The sequence below is a fragment of the Telmatherina bonti genome, assembly GCF_933228915.1.
Source record: "Telmatherina bonti genome assembly, chromosome: 1".
NCBI classification, from domain to species: Eukaryota; Metazoa; Chordata; class Actinopteri; order Atheriniformes; family Telmatherinidae; genus Telmatherina; species Telmatherina bonti.
The window spans coordinates 10,011,044-10,038,352 of NC_136619.1; the positions used below are offsets into that span (position 1 = coordinate 10,011,044).

At 39.1% G+C, this 27,309-nt stretch overlaps 1 protein-coding gene across 1 annotated transcript in view; it reads left to right on the top strand.

The window, feature by feature from the left end:
• Nucleotides 1–27,309, top strand: part of cdh8 (cadherin 8) — a gene marked incomplete at both ends in the record, with an annotated part of 117,934 nt that overhangs the window by 81,965 nt on the left and 8,660 nt on the right. The window contains 3 exons of the mRNA XM_079238398.1: nt 8,389–8,556; nt 8,803–8,990; nt 15,763–16,010. Coding sequence (XP_079094524.1) covers nt 8,389–8,556; nt 8,803–8,990; nt 15,763–16,010 — 604 coding nt within the window. The remainder of the gene's footprint in view (nt 1–8,388; nt 8,557–8,802; nt 8,991–15,762; nt 16,011–27,309) is intronic.

Here is a 27,309-nt window from a genome sequence, read left to right on the forward strand (position 1 = left end):
GATGAGCTCTTTGTGCCATTCGTCATTATTTGACAAAGATTCGCTGCAAGATTGAAATGTTGCTTCAATAAATTTAATGGTGGCTTTTAATATAGCCTGCAGGTCCTTTGTCGGTTTCTAACCAACGAAGTGCAGAATCTCACAAGATGAATGAAAACCACACCCATTGTGGGACAAAAAGAGGGAAGAAATGGGCTTTCACTGTGAGACAGTGATTGCATCTGAGGATTATTTCAATAGTCTTTTCTTGTAGAGCGCACACCATGCTGAACCTTTCAGTACTTAAACATTGTCCTTTTTCATTAGTTGCTTCCTCTCAGATACATGAGCTTACAGTGTCACCCCAAGTCAAAGTGTAGTCCATCACAATTTGACCCAGTGTCTGGATAAGTAAGTCCTACAGATGGATGTGAATAACTTTTTAAATGAGGCCAAACTTACTGTGCCTGCATGCAATTATGGATCTTCAAATTCTGCCTTAACTCAAAGGCTTTTTTCAAGCTCTGAAGTCCCTCTGAAACATTTTGTATGAGCCCCAAAAATGTTCTGAACAATGTAAGAACTACCTGAACTGATTTTTTTCTCTTGTTGGTGGTGGTACATGTACGTCCGGGTGGAAATGAGAGCCAGAGGTTTGAAGGGAATGTCTGGTCCAGAGATTATAAGCAGCAGGGTGTTTTCTTGACAACGGAGTGACAACAAACAGCAGATGAGACTGATATAAATGCAGCATATGATGGAACAAATCCAAAATAGCAAAAAGTAAGGGGACAGCCAAGTACGGGTCAGGAGAAAACAGAATAAGGCTGCAACTCTTATCAGTGCACACACTCGCACACTCGTAGTAAAGGCCTCGGGAAGATTTACTGCTACGTTTGCATGTTTTGTATAAGAGTTACTCACAGAACTTCATTACAGTCACTTATCATCCCACAGAAAAGAGCAATAAGGACTTTTCAACAAGGTCAACTACTTAGAAACACTTCTACAGGTCAAAACTGCTAAAATTCATTGAGCTTGTATCTTATGAAACAGCAATCAGCGTGTATAAGTCAGAAACCACATTATTCAGACTTCATTTAAGATGGGGAGGGAATTTCTAAGTTAAGACAGAAAGAACTTGCTGTTTTTCTGGATCTCTGTTATTGGTGTAAAGTTTGGGAACAACCTAAGTAAGGTACTCAAGCAAAGTCCAAACATCAATCTGCTCAAGAAAAATCTTTCATGATGAGGAGAGATCGAGAAACTTTTGGTATATGGGCTTCTAGGTGAGTTTATTTATGTTGGTGTGTGTGTCTGTATATATATTTGCACACAGGTTGTATTTACTTAGACAAAAGGTAGATGCTAAAAAGGTTTGCTTGTTCTCACTCGTCTTTGAATATATCATCCCTCTTTATTTATTTATGAGTTTATGTTTACCATGTCTTGTCCAGTATTGGAGCAGGCAGAATGAAAGTCTTGCTGCTCTCTACTGAACTGAGCAAATTTGCTTTCCAAAGAGGAGCTTTATAGATATAATGATGATAGTCTGAATTCTTATTTTATTTGTTGGTTTAATTTGAATAAGTGTTTGTCTTACAGAGTTTACACAGTAGTGCTGAACCTGACTGCAGACAATAAAAGAAGGATAGAAAAAGAACAGAAAAGAAACGGGAAAGAAATGTTGAAAGTTCACTTTTTTTTCTTTTCCTTATTATTATTGTGCTGTAACGTGCCGTGTAAAGAAGTCGGTTTGTAGCAATCGGGAAGCTTTGCCCTATTTGCAATAAATGAATAATGATGAAATGCACTGTGACAACAGTTCACTCTTGCTTGACATTTTCTTTGTAACTCTACAAAAACTTTGCCAAATATTCAGGATTTTAGTTCCTCTAGGAAACATCTCGAGGGCAGAATCGAGCGAAAGCCTGCTTTAAGCGTACATGTGTGCAGTCTGCAGGTGCCACAGGTTGTACACGTTCCAGCAGGTGGGGATGCAACAGCTTCCCCACCTGCTGGCCCACCTGATGTAATGTCGCTCCGTTGCTGCACATTACGCCCAGAGTGCATGCAGCTACCAAAAGGATTTAAAAACAAAGTCACAGCAAACCACTTAACCAGATGTGTGGTATGTTGATGAATATGTTGTTCAAACACTATGTCTACATGATTATTTAACCTCAGCTGCATTCTGCAGGCCCATAAGGGACAGCATTATCGAATGCGTGCTTAAGGGGAGCTGACAATGTTGGGCATTGCTTGAAAAGTTGTGTAACAACAACAGTACTGTAAGGTAACTCAGGCCATCTGTTTTTTGAAACGCTTATAGATTATCGCTGCATGAGGTTGCTGCCAGGCTCAACCCCCCCCTTCCCTCTGCTTTCTCCATCGTTTCCCTCTACAGCTGCTCACTCATGCACGCTTCAAAACATAAACTACTACACCGGGCAAACACATCCATTACCAGGGCACGCTACAACTAAACTGAGGAGTGTACAGGCCTAATTGATACATAAAATATGAAAATAATGCAGCAACCTGGTAATGAAAAGTACACATTTTGATTAGGAAAAAGCCCACCGCTAATTTGATGAGTGAAATAGAGAAATAGTGCACACACTGCGGCTCCTGGTGCGTAATACATAAAGGAATGCTTCGTTCTCACAGAGATATCATTCAAGCTTCATTAATAACATCACAAATGGACAATATCACATATACCGACGTGCTGACAGAAATCCAAGAAAATGAAAGAACAGCAGCTCTGTTAGAATGATAAAAAGAATACACAGAATACATAATATTTTTATGTTTATGTTCTAATTAGCACTGATGTGCTTCTCACAACACTGTGTTACATTCACTATGAAAAACGCTAAAAGGAATACATCTTGAGTTTTAAATCAGAGAAAAAGTTTGGATGGTGGGAAGAAAATATAAATTTTTGTTTTCTATGTAACTGTAAGCAGAATGAACCCAATATATTTTATGTAATGTCTCTTTGTTAAGGTTTTTTTTATTTTTTTTTTATTTCAGGCCTGCAACACAATACAAAAAAACTAGAAAGAGATTTGAGCGCTGAGGATATCAAACAGTGAAAAGTTTTAGTAGGTTTTTTTTTTTTTTTTTTTTTTTGTCTGTTTTTTCCTCCAAACACATCTTGAGCAGGTGCACCAGTACAAGGTCATCGTCGCTGCGATGTTTTTCTTTTCATTTCCAAATTCTTCACATTTTCTCAGTTGGGAACAGGTCCCAGCGATGCCTTTTAACTGGTACAGAATGTGGTTTTTCATTGTCTGGTTTAAAAGTGCAAGGACAAATCGAAAAGGATGCCGTCAAAAAAAGAGCGTATGTTGCTCTAAAACTTCAGCTTACTTGTCCAGTTGTTACATTATTGATTTCATCACAGATGTGTATTTGAGGTGCACATCTGAGTCCTGATAAAGCGTCATAGCATCACACAGCCTGATGAATTATCACTAACAGTCCTTTGTGTGTTTCCATCGCAGCACATTTGATCTGTTTCCTGCAACAAAACGTTTTGAAGTTTGAACAGAATTAATATTTCCGATGAGTGATAGTCCATCTCAGATGCCAAATAAACATTAAACTTTGTTTCCACCAACGGGTGCAAGCAGGATGGGATGGTTAGGTCCTACAGCCAACAATAACGTTGCCTGAGAGGCAGAGTATCGGCTGGATGCTACATAACAGCACGTTGCCATCGCAGCGCAACACCTCCTTTAACGTGCAAACCAAACACGACTCCAGAAAAAAGGTGGAGAATGAGTCACCCAACAGTTTGTGGACTTTTTGCTTTTTTAATGGTAGATTTAACAAAGAAAAAGAAAATCTGGAGCTGTTTTTATGCCATGTTGCACAGGAATCAGTTTGTTTTTGTGTTTTTTTTTTCAACCGATCAATGAAGCGCAGTGTGTCAAACTCCACTCTTTGGGTTGGATTAGTTGGTACCCCAACAGAAACATCCCTTATAGTCAGATGGGTGGAGGTGAATATCAGGAGTTCTTGATTCACAATTTTTTAACCAATTTTTTTAACCAAAAAAATCTTTTTTTTTTTTTTTTTTTTAATCATGTTACTTGTCTTCTTGGGCAGTACAGCAGCAGAATGATGGTCTGGCTACTGTGTTGTTTTTTCCTAATTGAAATTTAAAAAAAAAAAAAAAGACTAGGAAAAAAGGTTTTGTACATTTTTTTTTTGTTTTTAGGTGTACAAAAATTGGCAATATGGAGGAATTATGAGAATCGCAATTTAAATCAAATCAGCACCCAAAAGATAGGAATGGAATCGGGATGAAAGCATCTCGTCACAGCCCTAACCGTGACCCACACCTGATGGTGAAATGGAGGCGAAAGTCATGTAGCTGATTCTGGTGCTTCTCTAAAGTACTCTTTTCCTTCTCTGTTACCAGTTGTATCAGTTTTAAACATGAACGCTGGTACTTCATGCAGACCTGTCGAAAGGTGAAGATGATGAAGGCACAGCATAACTTTACATCTGCGAGCTTAACTTTCTGGAATTCTTCCAGATTCATTCAGAGATTCAATGATGAAAAATAAGAAAACTTCTCACGAGTTTTGTCTATGAGGAACGTTTGTTTGTTTGATTTCTTTTTAACAATTTGACATTTTTTGATCAACTGGAGATTTTTTTTTCCCCATATTTGTTCCAAAAAAACTTAATTGTAATAAAGTTGACGTGACACAACATGAACTATTTTGGCTTCATTCTGTATCCAATAACATATAAGATCAAATATTGTTCTTTATTATTATTTAACTTTTAACTCTTGTTTTGATGTTTTCCTCAGACAACTTTGTCTGATGTGAGAATGAGTAGCAGCGGTTGCCCTTGGCTACCGGCTCATCCTACATCTTAAATGTGCCAGTTCTCATATACTACTGTGTACTGTGACAGTGAGTTATGAATTCCAAATAAGTGATAATAATAATTAATTCTTCCTTTCGCGAGGCGAGCTCAGACTCAGCAGCGCCATCATGCATAGAGTTATCTGAAAACAGATTGCAGATCGGATCTTTAATTGCTTTTTCAGCTGACTTTTTAACATGTGTCTGTAAGCAATATGATTAAATAATGGTGAAATTACATTAATAAGGAATGAGATGGAAATTGACGGGAAACAGCTCACAATAAACAACTTTCTGAGAAAGGCAGCCTTAGAATTCATGTGCATGATTTGGATGAGCTTTCGGTTTAACACACAGTACTCGGGCCCCGGTGAAAGGTGGGTGTCACAATCTGTAAGCATGTGCAGCCGGAGCGTGGCAAGAGAAAAACACATTGAATGGACATTTTAAGGATTAGCATTCATGTTTTGTGTGATTGCCGAGCGCGCTTGCAGATGGCTCATTCAAGTGAGCCAGATGTTTTAATGAATGTTAATGAAAAATAAAAGGTAGGAAGAAAACAACCATTAGAATGCGTTTGACACTTGCAGCACCGCGTTGGAAATGAAAAGTGTTCAATAAATAAATAAACATCATGCCCCAATTCATCACTTAGTTAATGGTCGGTGAAATAAAAAAAAAAAAGAAAAAAGAAAGTTGAAGCAAATATCTATGGAAATGAGTGTTTGTCTATCCTCCTTTTGCAGTGATTAGGAATTAATTTGAATAATTAACGATGATCAACAGAGATGAGAGTGTTGCTGCTAGCATGAGGAATGAAACGTGTGTGTGTGTGTGTGTGTTTGTGTATGTGTGAGAGATGCTTGTGTTGCTCTTTTACTTACTGATTCAGTTGTTTGCATGACTTGAGGGGAACTAAACCCACCTTGTTGCTGCCAGTCAGAACTCACTCTGAAATCAGACATGCGTTACATACGGCATATTTTAGCATGCCAGGTTCAAGCATTGCTTTTTCACGATTAGCATAAATTCCTTATCACTTTGATTACATTGGAATGATAAGAAATATCATTTAAATACTAATTAGCATAAAGATGTATGTCATTTTAAAGCTGTGTACTTTTATACACCGTGTTACAATCAAGACTCATCAAAGAGCAAAAATCCACGTTTAATTCAAGAGTTTTAACAAGAATACAACAACAACCATTTAGGAACTCACTTGTATTTGATTTGCAAGCATTTTAAAGGCTTATTTCCTCATTATTTCATTGCAAAGTAAAGAAATAAAAAGTCTGGAGTTTATACAAACTATTAAATGTGTATTCAGTAGCTGATGAACCAGAGGATGGTAGTAGCATGAAAAATGTCAACATTCAGTCCGAAGAAGTGTTGGTGCAAGTAGAGGAGGCTATTAGGCTGAGCAAACAAAACACACCTCTCTTTTCAGAGTTGCAGACACTTTAGAAGTAACCACAACAACAATTGAAAGCACTATTGAAAAGAAGGACTGCGCTAGGGAGCTCAGTAATACCAAACAGTCTGGAGAGAAGTTTGGTTCAGGAGTTTCAGCAGACATCCGCTGATGCCCAGCAGATAGATCCTGAACCCCTGATGGGCTCATGGTTCAGTAATTATAGGCAAAGTGGTTCAATGTACAGAGAAAAACATCGCTGTATCTATGTGTGTGTGTGTGTGTGTGTGTGTGTGGGGATGGGTGAATAAACGTTGGTTGTACTGCAGATTAAATAGTAAAAGAAAAAAGGAGTAAATATGCAAACTGTGCTTCTGCTCGACAACAGAAAGCCCGAATAAATTAGAAACAAGATTCTTTGGATGAACCGAACCAAAGTGAACTTTTAGGAAAATGCAGGGAAGAGAAGAAGAACATGTTGAGTTAATAAACCAACAGACACAACATGGTGGTGGGAGTGTCATGGCATGGGCCAAAAGAGTTTAACTTGGTCATGGATCTTTACTGATGGTGTGACTTTGGTTTTGGTACAAGGATGAATTCTAAGTTGTATAATGTGTCTTTTTCCACCCACATGTAATCCAATGCTGCTACATATCCCAGTACAGATGGATACTGACCCAAAAAACAAAACATGCAGCTTTATCTTCTATAAAACATCAAATGAGGTGTAAATGCGACTGATCATATGCAGGACCATCCATGATGAAATGGCAAGACTGAAACTGAGACTCTGTAGCATGCTGGGGGTGTGAAACATAGAGTTATTGGTAGAAACGTGCCATGTTCATAGGCTGCAGGGTCGCACTTAGACATTTGAATTTAAAAAAAAAAAAAAAAAATTCTTAAAAGTTACTTCATGGTGGGAAGAAATGATTTAAACAGCCAGTTACAAGTGATAAAATAGGGTGATTTTGTACAAAATGATGCCACTTATTGAATTTTATACTGGAAAAAAAAGGGTGGGGATAGGAGTAAAAGATTTACAGTAAATAATTGATCACTGATACTTACTTGAACTTCATCAGGGGATAATAATACATATACTGATGTCTGTAACTGAGCTTCCCTGTGACATGACTGTGTGTTTGTGTGTGTGTTCTGGTTTGTTTACCTTAAACAAATGAAACTGTAAAACTGAGTACATAAGAAGCACAAGAGTTAACATCAAGACATTTTTCTTGCAATACGTTGCCTGATGCACTAAATGTAACCAATATGTCACACCATCAAGCTCAACTATAGCTCTATAAAAACAAACAGTTTACTGTTATTCTGTCCTCCATCATCACGTCCTCCAGTTATTTAGCTAATTATTGTTGTGTTTGACCTTCAAAAACAAAATGACCTGAAACTTAGAGGGTGTCTCAATAAAAATCTATCTCTGGAATAAAATGCAAGCAAAGGCAACAGTCACAGCCCTGCCATGTTTTTTTCCATCATAGCCAAGCATATTATCATTGTCTGAAGCAGCTCAGGACCAAGGCAGGGTGTCATGCCAATGCCTGGCTTTTATGAGGGGTTTTATATTCATTTGATGATCCTGCAGGCCTCTGTTTCCTGAGTGGATTATCCGTATATGCCAGTGCTGAGCCCTTTTTATATTCAGCACTGCGGCAGAGTCAATAAGGTCCGTTCTGCATACAATATTCAAGATTATACAAGACATACAGCATAATTCACACTCAATCAGAATACAAATGACTGCAGCCGCCAGAACAATGCATTGGGAAACAAACACAGCTGATTCTTAGGGCAGGGATTGGTTCAGTCAGGACTACCTGGCTACACTCACTTTTTCGACTAAAGCTGCAGAGAATTCATTGCCCCTGCTTAGTGTCACGTCCTTGTTTTTAAAGTCATGATCTGAAATAATCCATTATACAAACCAGGGGGTAAAGTGGTCATGAAGGTTATTTAAAGCTGTTCCTTTGCCTGTGCTTGCTTGAACATGCTCACCTGAGCATCATTAAAGTGATGTGTAGAGTCTATCAGTCATGTTTTTAATTAGATTTGTGTGTTATGAACTGTTTCCACCTCCAGCAACCATAAAAATCGCTCTCCAAGGGATGGATCGGGAGATGAGAGAGGAGTATCTGGTGGTCATTCAGGCCAAAGACATGGGAGGTCATATGGGTGGCTTGTCTGGAACGACAACTGTGACCGTCACACTAACGGATATTAATGACAATCCACCAAAGTTCTCTAAAAGTAAGTAACTTCACAGCCTCAGAAGTCCCAGATCTAATAAAGATGCAGAACAAATGACGCTTTATATGAGTAATTCTCATAATTGGGAAAAATAAATGTTATGCTGTAAATTTCATCAAACTGGTTCCTGAGCAGCTAATTCCACTCACTGCTGTAATGTATCATGATGATCTGCTGCTATATAATTTTGTTAATTTGATCAACATTTCTCTAAAACCAAAGCGATGAATGTGTGTTCCTCTCCAGGTTTGTATGAGTTTGTGATCCCTGAAGACCTACCGATAGGAAGGATGGGTGGCAAGGTGAAGGCAAACGATCGAGATATCGGCGAGAACGCCAAATCGACGTACAGCGTTATAGAGGGAGACGACCAAGGAACATTCGAGATTGTTACAGACACACAGACACAAGAGGGGATTCTCAGGCTAAAGAAGGTAAGACTGGAATCTTTCATGAAAACCTTACAGGCTGTAGCATGATGGAGCCGCTGCACGTGAAACATGAGCTTTAACTTCAAGTCAGTCGTTTTGTCCAAAAGTGAACATGGCAGTTGCTCAACTCGGCCATTGCACTTAATGATTGTAATTAATATATATATATATATATATATATATATATATATATATATATATATATATATATATATATATATATATATATACATATATATATATATATATATATATACATATATATATAGCCCACTCCCAGCTAAAACCAAATAAGTAATGGGAAAATGTTGAATGTCGAAATGCCGAACTCAACACTTTTGAACCAAGTCTACAAATAAAAAATACAGCTTCACCTATTTATTGTCATATTTTGTACCTAAAGAAAAACACATTAACGCGTGTCACCACAGCATTTCTATTCCTAAACTGTCAGTTTTAAACTACAGAATAGATGACTTGCTTTATTGATTTTCTGTTTTCTTTCTTCTCATTTTTTGCTTTTTTTTTATTTTGCTTTTGCTGACAATGAGAAGAATCTTGATTTTTTTTTTTTCCATGTCACACACAGTGACAAGTTTTTTTCCCGTCCAGTATGAATTCTTGCTTCATGATAGAAGCTTGAGAGGTTTGAGTCTGCTTGTCATTGCTTGCCTTTGGGCATTTCCATCACCCTGTGCCACATTGTGCTCAGAACAAAAGCTAGCAAAATATACATTTGAAAACCTGAACGCATTTTAATAACACTGTTACCTGCAAGAAAGTCTGTATGCACCTGTATCACAATATCTGCAGAAAATCAAACTGAGAATTGAACCTATGAAACAAAGCACATGCATATAATCTACATATAAATGCAGCATTTTTATTAGCTGTGTTGCAAAAGTTCTTTGCATACGGAATAATTTACAGAACTGATGGATAGGTGATCTTAGGTCTTGACTCGTGGTTGGTTCTGTGTTTTGATGTAAACACAATTACATCACCCCAAGGACATGTTGAACAATGAACTGTGTGGGAGGTGGAATACAAAGAGCTAAAGCAATCTGCTGGGACAATAATTCAGACCCACAATGGAAACATCAGCGGTGCAAAACAAATTTGACAAAAACTCATAAAAGCAAATGTCATATGTGTTAGTCACTCAGGAAAACCACTCATGTCTGTCCCAACTGAGAGACTGCCTTGAATGTCTGCTCAGTTTTCTCTTAGTGGCTCCAAATGGACTGTCTACAAAATTAAGACGCTTGAAAAATTATGTTTTGTCTTTCTAAAGGAACTAGATGTTGTACCTGTTGTAGCTTAACCAGCGTTACCATCCAAACCAGGATGACAGAAGAAAGTGTAACTTTTCTTACCACATCCTGTCCCTGTCAGCTGATTAATGGGTCCATGAACTTTCATTTAACACAGAATTTAAACTATTTAAAGTTCCACTGGGACCAGCTTTAAACAAATTGATCTAAGTCGAGCCGTTGAAGCGCAAATGAGGGAAAAAAAATGCAGTTTGAGTTTTTGGCTTTTTATCTGTTAGCCCTCAGGCTTGTTGAGGGATGTTAGCGAGATGCTGACAGGTCTGCTGCAGCAACAGGGGAACTCTAAGTGGCCTGTGCATGCATAGTGATGCGATGCTAAAACTCGAATAAAATGACACGACAGAGCTGTGAGGTGTGAACACAGCAGAGACAGTGCTATTCATGTAATACTGCTTTCTGTCCTAAGATATAAAGACAAAGTCAGTTAAACCATGATGGTCGAAGGGTAGCAACCATGCTAGTTTTGCTTAGCCTAGCCATTGTCCTTCACTGTAATGACTTTCTTAATAATAAACAGTAGTTTTACAACAGTACTAGCAATCCTACAAATAACAATCTAATCTTCCAGGATTGCTCTTTGTGAGCCCTGCATCGTTTATTGAATTAATTATCCCTAAGGGTCAGAAAATGACTTGAATTCTGATTCTGTGGTCAGGATATTATACAGTACAATGCAAAGAGCAGCCTCCATAGATGCTTTATTTGATTTCATAAATGATACTGAAAATGAGTTTAATTAAATTTAGCTGGTATAATTAAAGAAGCTGTTTACAGCTCTGTTTTCTTTAAAGTGAAGCTGGTGTACTTAAATTTCCCAGCAACGCCAAAAGCCCCCTTTTCTCCTTTCTGCTACCTGCTTGGACAATGGAAACAAATGTAATAAGTTGCTTCTGCATGCTGTCATGCAGGAATAATAGTGAAACATTTCCGTATCAGGACAGCAAAGTGTGTTTTACTAAATAAATTTGGCCCGGAGGACTTACCTGTATTTATATTAGGATGACAAGCCACTCACAGACGAATCCTAGCGCTTTTACAATATGCTAGTACAGATGAGGAGATATTATGGGCTGAGGTCTATAAAGGGGATCACTTAAGGCTTTGGTTTTACTTTTAGTCATCTTTGTCGTAGTCTGTGTTGCTTCCATGTTATGTCTTCAAACTGTGTCAGTAAGAGTTGTAATGTATTTGTTTTGCATTGTTAACCTAAAAACAAAAGTTAGTTCAAACAAAAGTTACTTCACTTCTGGTAGAAACTAAACATTTGAACCTGTTACTTTAAACTCTTTGAAAAAACTTTAAGGTAAAACCTTGGACATTGGTCTATTTCCACATAGTCTTGTTACCAGCACTTGGTAGTGATTCATCGCTGCTACCACAAGGTACCATTAGTGTCTGCTAATGGAGAACAAATGCAAAGAGAAACAAAAGAGCCAAAATTAAATAGCAACCAAAATTTCTACATGGGGACCTTTAAAAAATATACAAAAAATTAGGTCCAGTATAACCTGTGCCAAGTAAAGCTAGCATATTATTAGCCCACCACAAGCACTAGCTCTGTCACCAGACAATGTTAGACATAAGAAATAAATGGCTGACCTTATCTCAAGGATGCTCCCAATCAGCTTTGTTGGAGGTGAAGAAGTTTTAGGCTTTGTAGAGTTTCTTAAAACCTTAGTTTAGAGTCCCATCAACAAAAGCCATTAGCGCACAACTAAAGGCGCTGTCTGATGATGCGGTCAGTGTGCCGAACATTTAGTTAGTAAGTGTTGAAAGACTCTCTGTCAACACAGATTCATGACTTCCAACAGAATCCGAAATAACTGTTGCAAGTCATTATAAACTTGACTGAAAAGTGCACGCGGTTGTTGTTTTTTTTAAAAAAAACATAGTCCTTGAGCTTCAATTGATTTCAAATAGTATTTCCGGCTGACATGCTAATCCCTAGCATTCAGCCAAACCCCACGCAAACTCTGACTGTTGCTGTCTCATGTTTCATACGGGTATTTGTTCCGTAGGTTTTCTGGTGTTGGGAATTTACTTTACAAGTGTAACAGTTTACCACACATGAAGGAAAGCAGGAAAAGTGTCTTATTCACGTTCTGCATCAGTATACTGTACAGATGTCTTTGTAGTTGGACAGATGGTTTGTCTCGCCTCTTTCGTTACAGCCCTCTCCTCTCCATGAGCTGCCTGGGAAACCTGGTTTCGTGGCCTTTGGTCCTCTGCATCAGATGCTTTACACCATGTTTGGTTTGATCGTTTTATAAGTTATTAAAATCTCTGTTTGCAGGTTCGCCTACCTGCCCTGAGCGTGCATGAATTTAGGTTTTCGTTTGAATTGTTCATGACGCTTACTCTCCACTACCCTCAGTATTAAAGTATTATCTGCTGGCTCCAGTTCCAGCCCCAAGCTGCACTTTCCCAGCACAGGCGGTAGGATCAGAGGGAGAGAAAAGGAAGGACTAAAGGAGGAGGGGGTAGGTGTCAAGTGAAGAGGAGGATGTGGAGAAGAGGAAGGGGAGGTTAATAATGAGTGTTCCAAAGAGCTTCTCCGACCGTGGAGGAGTGGGGCTTGGAGAGGCTTCAGGGGCTTTGGTCTCTCTACTGGTGCCCTGTCGTGTGGAAGTCAAAGCCTTAGGTCGTCTCCAACATCCCCTTCGACTGCTGCTACCGTCTCACAGCTGGACCCACCTGCCCCCCCCTCAGCACTGGCCTTGTCTAACCTCGGGGACAATTTCCTCATGCGCGAGTCCTCTTTCTCTAACTGAATACATTTCTCGTTTTGTTCATCTCTCTCCTTTTAGTCGCCCTCTCTCCCTCAAGCCAGCTCTTGTCCCCTCAAGCGGCAAGGCCCACTTTTGATTTCCCTATAAATCCTGGTTATGGAGCGTGGAAGTGACTTGATCCCATTATTCTAGTAGTATGAGAGCGACCAGAGGTGATTCAGAATGAAATTGTGACAGTCCTCAGAGATGCCAGGAGACTCTTATTCCGAATCTTTTCTCACTTTTAAATATTTATGACGAGGCTTCAGTAAGAAAATACCATAAATTGTCACGGCAAAAGGATTAAAAAGATGTCACATGCACACAATGACATTACCTGTCTAAAATGTTTTTCTTTCTTTTTGAAAATACAGCATTCCTTGATAGTCTTCAATAAGGGCTGTTTTTTTTATTGTTTTGTATGTGGGTGGATGGATAGCAGAGTGAATGAGTATGCTGTCACTGCGAGCATCACAGGAAGTTTTTTTTTTTTTTTTTTTTTTTTTGTCTTTTTTTTTAGCTCGATACAAGTTGGGAAATATTTTCAGATTGTTGAGTTTTGACAGTTGCAGCTTGAGTGACTGATTGATCTAAATCCAAAAAATGATCAAGTAACTGCAGGCAAACCACGTACACCTACAACGTCATCTGCTGGCGTCTCAGCATACAAACATTTAGTTAGACATGTTTCTGAACACAAACACTTCAAGGTTGTAGATTATTCCTGTTGCTTAAGATGCAAAACATTTGAATGTTCATGCAACGGATCTCAAGATGATTGAGTTCATTTCGAAGGAAACATAAAACTCTTGCACTTCAAAGACCCTGAAAGGAAAGTAGAAGACATTTTATGCAATATAAGGTAAATTAACTGAGATTAAAGGAATCATGATCCACACAGGAGCATTTTTTCTATCAGCTCATGCTGTTTGAGGTAACAGTAACCACTATTTGGTGCTGAGCACAACTTGAATGTAAAACTCTTCTTTGTATGGTAAATATTATATTCACAGCATCTGGTTCATCATGTTGGATTTCTCGCTTTTTAATCTCAATAAAAGATTATGGTGTTTCTCTGCCTCCCTCTGGGACTGAATGTATTAAAATGCTGTTTTCAGAGGCTGAATACTACTTCTTATGTCAAGTGTCAAGAACCCCCCCTTCAGTTTAAAACAAAGCACCATATTATTCAGCCTGGTCTAAAGACAAACAGTCAAATAGGAGAAAAATAACCCTGTTGGACAAAGAAACATATCTCTACACTTTACTAGACATACAAAAAGCCTCTGCATGCTAGACCACTACATCATAGAACTACACTGAGTTCTTCACAGCAATCATTAAAATCTCAGTCCTCAGCATAAAACAGAAATGTTAGACCTGACCACTCACTACTGTAAAACCCATCACCCTGTGAGATGAGTGTCTGTTTTAGAAAAAGAGGAATTATTATGTGTGAGCTCGGTGTCTTACCATATCATCTTAATTCTGACCGAGGCACAACGATACGAAGATCCCGTTTTTGTTGAACATGTGATCCAGACTGTCTGGCACCAGACCTCAGAGCCTGTTGCAACACAGATATTCTGCTTTACAACAAAATGCAGACATGCAAAAGTAATGATACGTAACATTTCAAACAAAAACTGACTGTAAATAAATAAATGAATCAAGGAATCAATGAATATTAATCTGAAACATCTCTGTAAGGCCAGCCGTGCTTTCCTAACCTTAAAAAAATACATATTTTCATGTCCCAACGGTTAGGGGACACCAGCTCCCTCCCGCCCTTTTTTTTTTTTTTATCTCTCTTGAATTTAAATTATGGTTCTCAATCATCCAGTTTGTGTTTTTATTTCAAGTAATGTTTCCTTACAAAATGTTTCTTTGGTCAATGTTCAGTGTTCTTGGTGGATATGATTGGAGGAGAAAGACGAGCGCTCTACGATATATTTCTTCTGAAGTCTGCTGTGATTGGCCGGTGTGAACGGATAGGGTGTGTGGACAGGAGGTGCTGCACAGTAGACTGGTTGGTCTGCACACAGGGAAGGAGCAGACTGTGGTGTGTTGAAGGTCACAGTAAATAGAAAAGCGGTTTTCTACAACCCCAAACCTGTAAATGGTCTCATTGCTCACACATCGACTCACAATGACAGCAATTAGGCAAAAATGTGATCTCATGTAAATGTAAGGGTATAAAACAAACCTAAAAATCCCTCTTTGCCATCAGATATGAATCATGCTCTGGATGAAGGCCGGAAAACGTCAGATCTCCGTCACAACGCTCTGATCTGAAGAGCACAGACTGATCAAAGTCTGGGGTTTCTCCTGATTGCAGAGACAAGAATCAGCAGTTTACAACTTCAGATGCAACTGAAGCCATGTGTGCTCACAGTGTGCTTCGTTTCCACCCATGGAGCAGGATTTCTCCTGTCTGGACGGCTGATTGCCCCCAGACTCGACTATGTTTGTCTCTCCCCCACAAAAACTTTGAAATATGAAATTTTACACACTTTAAAACTGATAAAAACTTATTTTCTGAAAGTTTCACACAGTGCAGTTGTTTTTCTATAAATATGATCAAAGCTTTCCATTAGTTCCGTTCTGTACTTTTTACTGGATTGTTGATTTTTATATTAAAATGAAGACATTAAATGTTTGCTCTTCTTACAGCCTTTAGATTATGAGAGCAAGCGAGCGTACACGCTGAAGGTTGAAGCGACCAACATTTGCAACGAGCCGTGCAGCGGCGGACCCTTCAAAGACACAGCGACCATGAAGATCGTGGTGGAAGACTCGGATGAGCCTCCTGTTTTCTCCAAACCCATGTACTCTCTGGAAGTGAATGAGAACGCGCCCATCAACACGGTCATCGGGACAGTGACCGCCCGAGATCCGGACACATCGGCGAGCCTCGTCAGGTAAGATGCAGTTAACAGTGAGGCGTTGGCGGAGTGCGAGCCTTCACAACGGCACCGTTTGCTGCTGACTCGCCTCAGAGAGATGGTGGTGAAAGTTACCCAAAGAGAAAAAGCTCTTTGACTCAACTTCAAGAGGTCTTGGATGGAATATTCTAGGTTAACAAATTATCCTTTTCAGGCTATAATTACTTCTTTTAATAATAAGTTTGACACTGAGGAATGCAATTAAATCTCTTCATGTCTCTGACCTTTGGAGACTGCAGGAGTGTCCTGGGCACAGAGCAAGGCACTCAGTGATTGCTCTCATTTTCCAAAGATGAACAAAAGAACAAGGAGTGGATCATGAGTTGGAGAAAAACACAACTTTCTTTTTACCGTGTGATCTGCCCGGCTATAGTGTATTGCACTCTCTTGTGGGACTTATTCTTGGAAATACCACAAGGGCACCTTGAGGATAGGTTATACAGGCAATTTCTCTCCCTCCACCTTGGCATTTCATTAATTCTCCAGCGACTTGCTGACCGCATTCCCGGGACAACACTCAACAGGTTGTGTGTAATTGCCTGGCGAGCAGAGAGCAGGCTGGGTTTCAGAGATTGGATGATGCTATAGAGCAGGACTGGTTCATTCCACTTTTACTTTCTCCTCTTTCTTTTTTTTTTTTTTTTTTGTTAAATGTTTTTCTGGCAGCATCCTCATGTATAGTGATGAGATTACCAGGAGGAGGAATAGAGCCCTGAGGTTACAGGATGCCTCTTTTCTTATGTGTAATGACATCTTTTGCCTGTTTGTCCTTATTTCCCATCCAGATGCCCATTTGTTTGTTGATGCTAGTATGTGTGTTATCGATGAGCAGCAAGGAGACAGAGCGGGAAAATGAGTCCTGAAATGACATTTTTTTGCATTTTGGACAACTCTACTATTCAAATATATTTATAAGAATTAAAACAATCACATGATTACAAACTATTTTTCTTATCTTGTGAAATCATGTTACATAAAAGACAAATGTCATTTAATTACAATTTCATGAGTAAAACCAGTAGGTGTTTAAGTCTAAAGATTAGGTATGATGAGCATAACAATGTGAAGAATTATAAAACTCTTGATAAATGATGGTGCTTCTGTCAACTTTGTGTATCCCTGATACAATGGCTTTACTTTCAGAAAAAACATGTAGATATAACCAAAATAAGAGAAAAATTAATCTCACAAAATTAAGATTCAAGTCCCAGTATATAAATATGACACATTAAAAAAAACTTGTGCTTGCCCAAAGTGCTGAATAATTATAAAGAAAAAAAGTGATGAAAAAAAATTTAATACAAATATCAGCATATAAAAAGTTAAAACCTCAACTTGGAACCAAAGGCCATATGAAGACATGAGTTTGAGCAAAGTTTTAAACTCTGAAACTGATGCTGCAGCTCGGATGACCAAACAGCCTTTTCCATCATTTTGGGTTAAAAAGAGAAAAAGCTGAATTTCCTCTGGAGACACGTTTTGTTAGAAGAACCACCGGGAGAAACTGAGAGGAAGATCTCACCAGAGCATGTCTGGTTTGAAGCTGTGCACAAATACAGGGACCCAAAACCATTTGGTGCTTTACAAACGATGAAAAAGAACTTGAACTGGATCCCAAAACTAACACGGAGCCAGAGAAGATCGGCAAGACGAGGGTAATGTGTTTTAAACGTTTTCTCCCCGTGAGCATCCAGGCAGCTGCATTTCTGAATAGATGATTTCTCAGGCTAAAGTACAAGGAGTTATATTATATCAATTAAGTGGAGACATAATCAACAAATACACCACTTTCCCAAGTTCGCTTCTCAGCAGGTACGGCATTACTTTCCTGAGAATCTAAAAACCTCAGACTTTCTATTGTCAAAAATGTTTGTATCCATTACCGTGTCTGAGTAAATTACAGACATGTAAAATATGCATATCATCGCCTGTTGCAACCCTCCCCCCATCCACCCAAACAGCTGCAAAATAATTTCCAAACATTACAGGTTGCACTAAAAGACACTGCTTTATTGTTTTCTAGTAGGTCAAATTAGGAGCAATTACACTAAATGGGAAGATTTTAAGAGGGATACAAGTTGACAAATGAAGACATCTGCATGAATAAAAGAAAATAAAATACAGGAAAAAAAAAACAAAAAAAACAGAAATGTCCAGAACGAGGAGTTAATGTATTAGATTCTAAAAAAAAAAAAAAAAAACTGTGATTTACAGAAAAAAAATCAATATTTTAACAATGAAGATTTAATGAAAGGTGTATTTACACATAAATCATGAACCTGAATAAACCTGATGAGGCAACGAGGAGATGCAGGACTTTTATTTTATTAAGTAAAACCTAGAAAATCACGACCAGCCTTTTTTTTTTTTAGCTTTTAATTAAATTGTTATTTTATATATATTGTTTATTCAACATCATTTTTTAAAATTATTTTCATTTGATCTATTTTACCTTAATGTGTACTTATTTGTTTAACAAACACTTGTTTTTGTTACCTTTTCATTTTTTTTAATTTATTTTTTTTTGTGCTCATGTTGTACCAAGGCACATGTTTTATAAGCTCCTTCACACAAACTTTCATACTTGACACTTGACTTATATCATTTTCTCCTGTTAACATTTTAAACACTAATGGGGATCCTCCACGCTGGGACCTTTGCCTGCTTGGTCTGTTGCCATGGGGATGGCTCTTGTCTGAGTGGCTGAGGACCCTGCACTGCAGCCCTAACAGCTCTGCCCAGACCTGCACTGCCCATGTGGGGTTGTTCTCTGTGGTCCTTTTGGCTCCTGGTGTGGACTGATCCCCAGGATATTGTTTCCTCACCACATTGCCACGCCAGATTATATTTTCATTTTGCTAAAAAGGGTGTGTCTTTTGTGCATTTTATTAAAAATGATTTTGTTGTACTCATGTAGGAAAATTGCTCTTTAAATAAATTTCAACTGACTGACTGGTAGTAAACAAGCACATTTTGATTGTGATTGATGATATAACATTGATGTCCAGTAAAGGATCACGCAATTCCTGTTGCCTCACGGTTAACATGCTGGCGGACATTGAAATTGTGACCACTTTTTTTTTTTTTCTCATTTTGTCACTTGAGTGAAAGTTTGGTGATGTTGAGGTTATTTTCAGCATGATAATGCATTTTCAGCCTCTCCACAGGAAGAACATATCAGCTCGTGACAGCAAACAGTCCAGATTTCCATCTGATTGAAGAAAAAAAAGCTCCATTTTGCAAAGCTCACGCGTTTGCTGCCATGAAAGAACATTTAAAAAGCTGAATTTTATGAGTGTAGCCCAGCTGTCAAAAACTCTCTTCATGAATAGTTTTTCATCTGCTTTATTAAACAAAAACAATAAATGTAATCAACAACACCAGTTCTGCAATATTGATCATGTTTCACAAGTCAGAGTAGTGATTCCTAATTTTCTTATAATTTTGGCTAATGTTTGAATTAGCTATTCACTTCTTCAAGCACAGGTGTATAAAAAGCCGCTTTGTCTATATGTGTAGTCACATTAAAACTGCATTTAATTGTGAATATGATGCTGCATTTATGCAGCATCTATTTCTGTTGACTTGCTTTTACTATTTGCCTTCACGGTTGGATCGGTCCTGAAAGAAAAAGAGACTAAATAATGAATGAGCGTGACTGCAGATGGCAGCACCCTGCTGTCATGATCTCTCTGCACATTTGCTACTAAAACTGTCCAGATATAAACATCCGGTCTTGGCACTTGTAAAAGGTTCTGTGCATGATACAGTGTGAACTGAGTCATCAGCTGCCATCGACACGCACCAGGTCACTTGTCTTTTTGCCGTTTATTTTCCCTCTTTCTATTGCATTCAAACCTACTGGAGTCAAAATGGCCATCCAACTTTCAATGATTGATTTTATCATTAGTCAAGAGGTTGTTCTTTCGTGAGAAGTGCTGCTGAAGGCCTTTGTGGGATTGTTGGACCAAAAATGAAAAGAGAAAAAAGCAGAACGGAGTCTTTTTCAAAGTGTTCGAGACTAAACTTATTCACATCAAATCTATTCTCAGTTTAATTATTTACTTCTGGAAAAAACACAGAAAAAAAACAGTTGCACTGGAATAAAACACACCAGACATTCACTTTCCAGTATTTGCGTTGTCATAACAAATGGCTTTTCCCCCCTATTTTTTACAGAAGTCCAGTTCTACATTATTATGTCCACCAGCCTTGAAACATCTTTGACGTGATCTATCACTCTTTCTTAGTGGAGGATGAGATGAAACAAAGTATTTTTGCAGAGGGCTTAGAATGATGCATGTCCTAACCCTCAAAGACCATTTTGATTGTACTTCCAGTCACGGTTCGTATTAGCCTGTAACTCTGAGCTCTGTGCTGATAAAATGATTACAGGCTGGGAGGTTTTAATCCCACAAAAAATACAGGCTGAAAGGGGGTCAAAGCCTTACTGATGCATCTTACTAAATCACAAGGATTTCTAATAAAGGACAACCCTGGGAGGAAAAAAGAGAGCAAAAAAAAACAAAAACAAAAAGCTTACAAGAAAACAAGCCAAATGTTACACTTTCCATCATTTAGAAATATTTTTTGTCTCAATCATGAGAATAAATTTCACAACTTTGCAATAAAGCTGAAAAATGTGCACGGCAACTTCATTGTAATGGAAGTCCTTTATTTTTTCCTCCAGGATTTGTTCACAGACTTTACATAAAACGATGAAAACAACCTGAATGTGTCAGTTTAAACATAATGATGACAGTCAGCCAAAGTTTCCTCCGCCCTCTTTTTTTCCATTTATGGATTCATTTTATATATTTTGGGGTGTTTTAGGTATTATAAAGGAAATTTTTCCCAAAAGAAAGCTGATGTTTGTTGAAGTTGGACCTATAATTGTGGAGTGGCAGCATGAATGTAGACGCTGTCCGCCACTCTGATTAGCATTGTTCTCCGTCAAACCCCTCCTCTTCCCCCTCCCTACCAACCAGCCCAAACCAGTCTGAGCCCAAAACCACTCGGGGCGAGTGCTCTGGTGGGCTGCCATGTCCTCACTGCACTCAGGAGACAAACAACCCCTTAGCTGTACTTAATGCAACCAACCAATAACATTTCAGGTGCACTCATGAAATGCTCCCTCCGTGTTGCTTCTCTCTGGAGCCTGTGCTCTGTCATTTTCTACCTGACTGATCACAAATAAAAAGCAATGTGACATCTGGCAGTCACCGAGGTTGTCTGAAACGAACTGCTGGGTTTCAGAGAATAGCTGTGAGTCTATTTTATTCCAAAATATTGATACTGTGACAAGAATTGCCTAAACCTGCTTCATATTTTATACATATTTTGCCACTTTTTCCTCACTTTTGCTTGTGTTTTTGTGAGAAATTCCAGGAGCACAGCGGTTTGTTTATTTCCGCAGGCTTGGCCGTGTTGTTAGGCACAGCTGACGTGCTGCATAATGGTAATACGAGCAGTCAAATACATGAGATGGACTTGAAACAAATGGAAATTTATTGTCAGTTTTACCAAGGCTTTTGCTCCACAAGGACTTTTTCCCGACCACGCTTTGTCTTTGATGTTTTATTATTTATATTATAGATTAGCTGAGACCTTCCCAATGGCTTGGGAGTCAGCCTGAATAAAATGTGGTGAACAAACACAAGTGGTCAGCATTCAGTGGACAGCTAAATTAGTTCTACATCTGTGATCCTCTCGGTGGAATTACTGACCTAATAACAAGCAGGAATGTCAGAGGCATTTTGTTCTCTGTGGACAGAAAAAAAAATGCAGGAGAAAAAATGTGTTTTATCTTTGCACCTCCTCTTCCTCCTACTTATGCACTCACATGCACACGTGCACTTTCTAACAGATATTAATTGCTTCTCAACAACCTGTCCATTGCAAGTTAACCTTTACACTTTGCAACACATAGCCTGATGCATAGATATGGTTAACAGTGTATAGTATGTGTTATCCTGTAGAAGACAATAACTTCACCACATTTCAGTTTAGACATAGGGTTAGAGTTAGGGTTAGGGTTAGGTAGTTGGAGGTAAAAAGTGTTAACATGTGTTGTTCCTATGTCGTTTGAGCCTATCCCAGCAGCTATTAGTGGAAAAGCAGGGTATATGATGGACAGGTCACTGGGTCATCATAGTGTGCCACAGTTAATTGTAACCAGAACCTCAATATGACTTCCGGTGGACCAGATCTAGGTTTGTGAGGTAGTATAACACTTGGGAATAACTGGCGGGAGACAAGCAAAGTGAAGAGAATGCAGTGTATTAACAAGCAGAATGACAATTACAAAACAATTCAAAAACCTTCTTCATGACAACCATAGCCGGCAAAACTCCTCGTACTTCAAGAGTACTTTCACAGAAAACCTGTCTTTTTTTTTTTTGTCCTTAAATGTCCCAAAGTCAAGTCAATTGTCCAAAGGTCTCAAGTCCAAATGAAAAGAGAACCAATGTCCCTAATAGCTTGCCTTCAGGCAAGAATAAAAAGAGGAAAGTCTTGGGTGCACCCTTAGTTCTGTTTCAATCAGTGTTTGTTAGATCCAAGGAGGTCCTACCACACCATGGGTCTCTGGTGAAGGATGAGGTCTTTCTCTTCTTGGTAGATGAATTCTAGAATCTAGGATGGCTCGCCATCTCCTCAACGTGGAGAGAATCCAGAATCATGAAGTCCACTCATGTCAGGAGTGGGGGGGTAACCCAGCCAAGACGATCAGATGAAAGAAACTCAGGACTTAACAGCCCCAGGTTGTCTTACTCATTGCTTTTTCTCCTCCTGAAGCAAAAGCTTGGTTAAATAACTTCCTGTTTCCGTCTGGAAAACTTTCTTCTCCACCGCTAGCAGGTGCCTGCTCCTCTCACTCAAAGTAAGCTAGCGTGTCCGAGGAAGAAGGAGGGATTTACTTCCCTCACCCAATCAGATGCACACGGGCAGTACTTTAACCAATAGAGCAAAAGAATGGCAAAACAGACAGGCATGTATATAAGCCAATAAAGTTAAAAGAAAATCTACAGCACATGACAAATAAATAATAATTATATAAAAACAAATTCCTTAAAAAATAAACTTAATTCAGGGTGCTTAGCTCCTCTGGGCTACATAATGGTATCGTTACCCGATTCTAAGGAGCTATTTGGTGTTGACTCTGCCAAAACATTAGATGAAGTTTATCATCCAATCTCCATATTGGATGCCGCAGACGGATACGCCGACAGACAGACACTTCCGTCTGTCCCCTGTGTTGTTTACGTGTGTAATTTCTGTGTTTTCAGGGGCACTGTTGAGCCGTATAGCTGACGTGATCAGCAAAAGGAACTAATCAGAGAAGAAGATAAATAGGAAGAAGAAGAAGACAAAGAGGTCAATAACTGTGGAGTGAGTGGCAGCTTTTGAAGAAAGGCTGTGTGAGTGTGTAGAAACTTTATAGTGGTGCATTACCACCAACAACCAGTGTCCTGATGTCAGAATGCAGACGTTAACTCTGAACTCAGTGCTGCCCCCTAATGGTTGAATTTCATTCCTGTGGGACTGTTGGAATGTAAGTATAAAGGCCAGCGATGTATGATAACAATTCAAACAGACGTACTTAATATGCGTAAAGGATTTATATATATATATATAAATATATATATATATATATATATATATATATATATATATATATATATATATATATATATATATATATATATATATATTTATATGTTACGTCCAGTGTCACTGCTGCATTGAAAGTCAACAGATTTGTTTTCACTGAGGAATAAGAAAGATGCTTCATACAAAGTCGACAAGTGGCCTTCTTTACATGCCTTAGTCTCTATATACAGTACCGGCCAAAGGTGTGGTTTCCCATTTGATTTAATGGAAAAATTTATCCAAACTTTTAAACAGAGGTGTTTCTGTCTGACCCTGCTGCTAGTTTAAAGAACAGATAGACTGTATTATTTATTTTTTTATTTTTTTCATTCACATAAGCAACCAATGTCTGAATTTTCCAAATGTTCAAATGGATTTTAGAACCTCAAAGAAAATTCTCAGCCCCAGAAATGTATCTGTAGTTCATTATTGTCAGATATACATATTCTCCTCTGTAGAGCTGCTTCTGCTCCCAGTTCCTCTGAACTTTGAACACGGGATATATTCTGCCAATATTTCATGTTTTCACAGCCCCTTTTCCCTCTACTCTGATGAAATAAAGGTCCCCGGGATTGCATTCATTTTAATAATATGGTCTTCACAACAACCTGAAATTCCTTCATCTTGGTTACATATTGGAGTTTATGTTACCTCTAAATTTGAACGCCGAAAGTCCAAAGCTATGTTAAGATTTGAATGCTGAGGAACAATCAGAAATGAAAAAAAAAATCCTTGAAACATTAATTGTGGGAAACATTTCTGTGTTTCAGTTAAACCTCAACTGTTGTTCAACCTCAACATTATCTGAATGCAGCAGAAGTTACAATAAAGTGGCCCTGATTTACATTTCTGCTTCTGTTACCATGGAAAAGTCTGATAGGGTGACAGGATCTGAGCCAATTTAGATGACACTCTACCCAGTTAGCATGGATCATCATTTTTTATGCAGTTCTCCAACAGATTTTTAAATTCCTGACAAAATCCACCACTACTGTGCCAAAGTAGTGTCCAAATCTCACTGTAGCATCTGGATAACATTTTTAACATGGATGGCTACATGGTCACTAAACACTGAACTCCAAAAATAGCTCTCCTTTTATGATGAGCTTGGGCTCAGTTTCATCCTTCAGATGCTCAAGATGCTCATCCTTGTCCATTATTGACTTTAATCAAGTAGAGGACATTGATGTTTTGATGAATGAATTTTTCCTCCTTCATCTCGCTTTGACATGACAGCATCCTGACCAAGAGGCTCATAGAGCAGATGGCAACATTATTTGATGCATTATTTGTCAGAATCGACCTTATTTCTTTATTATCAGTGTGTATTTTCCTGCAGGAATGATGTGTGTAGATGTGATGAGGGAAAATGACTGCAGTTAACATGAACAATGAGGGCCAGCATGGCTACAAAGACTAAAGACTGCCACCCACAGAAACTCCCACAGAGAAGATGTACTGGCCATACTGTTTGATTGACAGGCAAACTGGGAGAAAAGCTGCGCTAAGATCCATAAGTGAAAAGCACAAAGAATTAGAGTCTTACTGATTGCACCTTATAGTTTTCTTTTTAATACCCACAACATCTCCTTTCATACTCGCGTACTGATGTTGGAAATGGCTGCAGAGTCACTTAGGCCCAAAACAGCCTTTTTTTCATTATGTTTAACTCTGGCACCAGGGTCACCTCGGCAACCTTTTAAAATCTTCCTAAAGATGACGCAAAGCTAAAGCGGTGTCATACGAACTCACACAGATACGTGCACGCTCAGGAAAACTACACACGTACAACGCTGGATATCATTTTTTTTTATTTGCTTTTAATTCTTTTCACATCACGTTGTCAGTTTGAGTGACAGGTGGCAGAATATTTCAGGGTCTGTCTCCCTGCTTCCACGTGAGGCTGTCAGAGTTTGACTGGGATCCAGTCAGTCTGCAGGAGAGAGGCTGCTCCCAGGTGGTTTGCTGCTGTCTGCCTGTCTTGAAAGTGCTCTGCGTCTGCAGGGCAAGAGAGAAAGCGAAGGAGGAATGGGGGGTTTGGAGGGGGGTCCTTGTGGACCTCTCCCAGCCCCAGCGTCTAGAGGATTTTACACCATTTCATCTCAAAAATGGAAATGTCACGGCTCGGTACATCTCCCCAACAATTGGAATCTGGGCCAGTGGTTTATTTATTTCATTTCCCACAATTCTTGTATAAGCAGCACCCTCCTTCCATACAAACAGTTGTTGCCCACTTTGTCTGCTGTTTTTTCTCTGTTTCTGTTTCCTTTTGTCTGCATCCCTTCCTGAATCGCACTCTCGCCCTCTTTTCTCTTCCTTTTTTTTCCCCTCCCTTCCTCATACAAGTACAGCAGGGTTTCTGCCACCAGGTCAGCACTGATAGGGATGAGTAGTTCCAGCGTGAGATGTTATGAGACCCAGGCTGAGCAGGGCGCCTGGTGGCAGGAGGGCGATGCCTGTGTTGGGAAAGGGGTTTGCAGAGAATTGGATGGGGGGATTGAATTGGGAAGAGCCTGAGACTCAGCTGGATGGGGAAAAAAATCCTCTGTATTGTTATAGGGTAAAAAAAGATTGTGAGGGCGGACATGAGAGTGAGACCACGATAAACGAGCTCTGACAGTTTGTCCTGGAGGTATGGAAGCATCTGAGCAGCACATGGTTTAATTAGCTCACGTGAATCAGAGCAGCAGTTGGCTGTTTATGACAGTCGCACATGATGGCAAAGGAAACGTGTGAAACCAAAGATGACCCATCATGATAGATTCTTCTTTAAACGCCTCCTGTGTGGGCTTGTCCCAAGCATTGGCACTGTGCACGCTCCAACACGAAAGAGCAATTTCACAGCTTCAAGCGGCATCGGAAGATTCTCTATTTTGTGCGTTCCAATTTCATAGCCTCTGCTTCATCCTGTTCAGGAGAGTTGTAAGCATTGCTACTGTGTTTTGAAGAACACATTTCAGAAAGTTGGTGTGTCCCAGGCAGGTCTCAAAGGAGCAAAAACCAGACATGGACTGCCAACAAATCCAAAAAATAAGCTAACATAAACTGAAAAAGAAATTGTACCTCTGTATTTATCTACAACGATCGAAAAGTGTCTCGCAGTTTGAAAAGAAAACATCATTCTGCTAAAACCAGCCAAGGACACTCAACACGCAGGCCATTGGTTCATCTCTATTACATCCATTATGCCCCCTCTCCCCCTGCCATGTTGTTGTTGCGTGTGACACAGTGGCGTCCGAACTCATTAATGCAAAGCCTCCGGGAGCCATCGAGTGTTGAGACATGCCAAACAGGGTTAACAACCACACATCTCTTACCCTGACATTCTGTAACATGTACTAATAGTCTTTTTTGTAAGAGGATGTAGCAGAGGTTCGGAGGGGTGAGGGGCTTACTCTGACTGCGAGGAGGACTTCTGAGAAACTATTAGGTCATAATGCTCCTCACGTGAAGGCTGTAATTATTCCTCAGATGATAATTATTGATTTTGTAGCATTTTTAATGTGCATTGATCTACAGGTTTCTCTTGATGAATAAGGCTCCGTTAGCCACAGCACCCAGAGGAGTTCAAAAGACGCTTCAGTGGAGCTGCTGCTAAAGCGATTTGGCTCAAATTTCTGCTGTT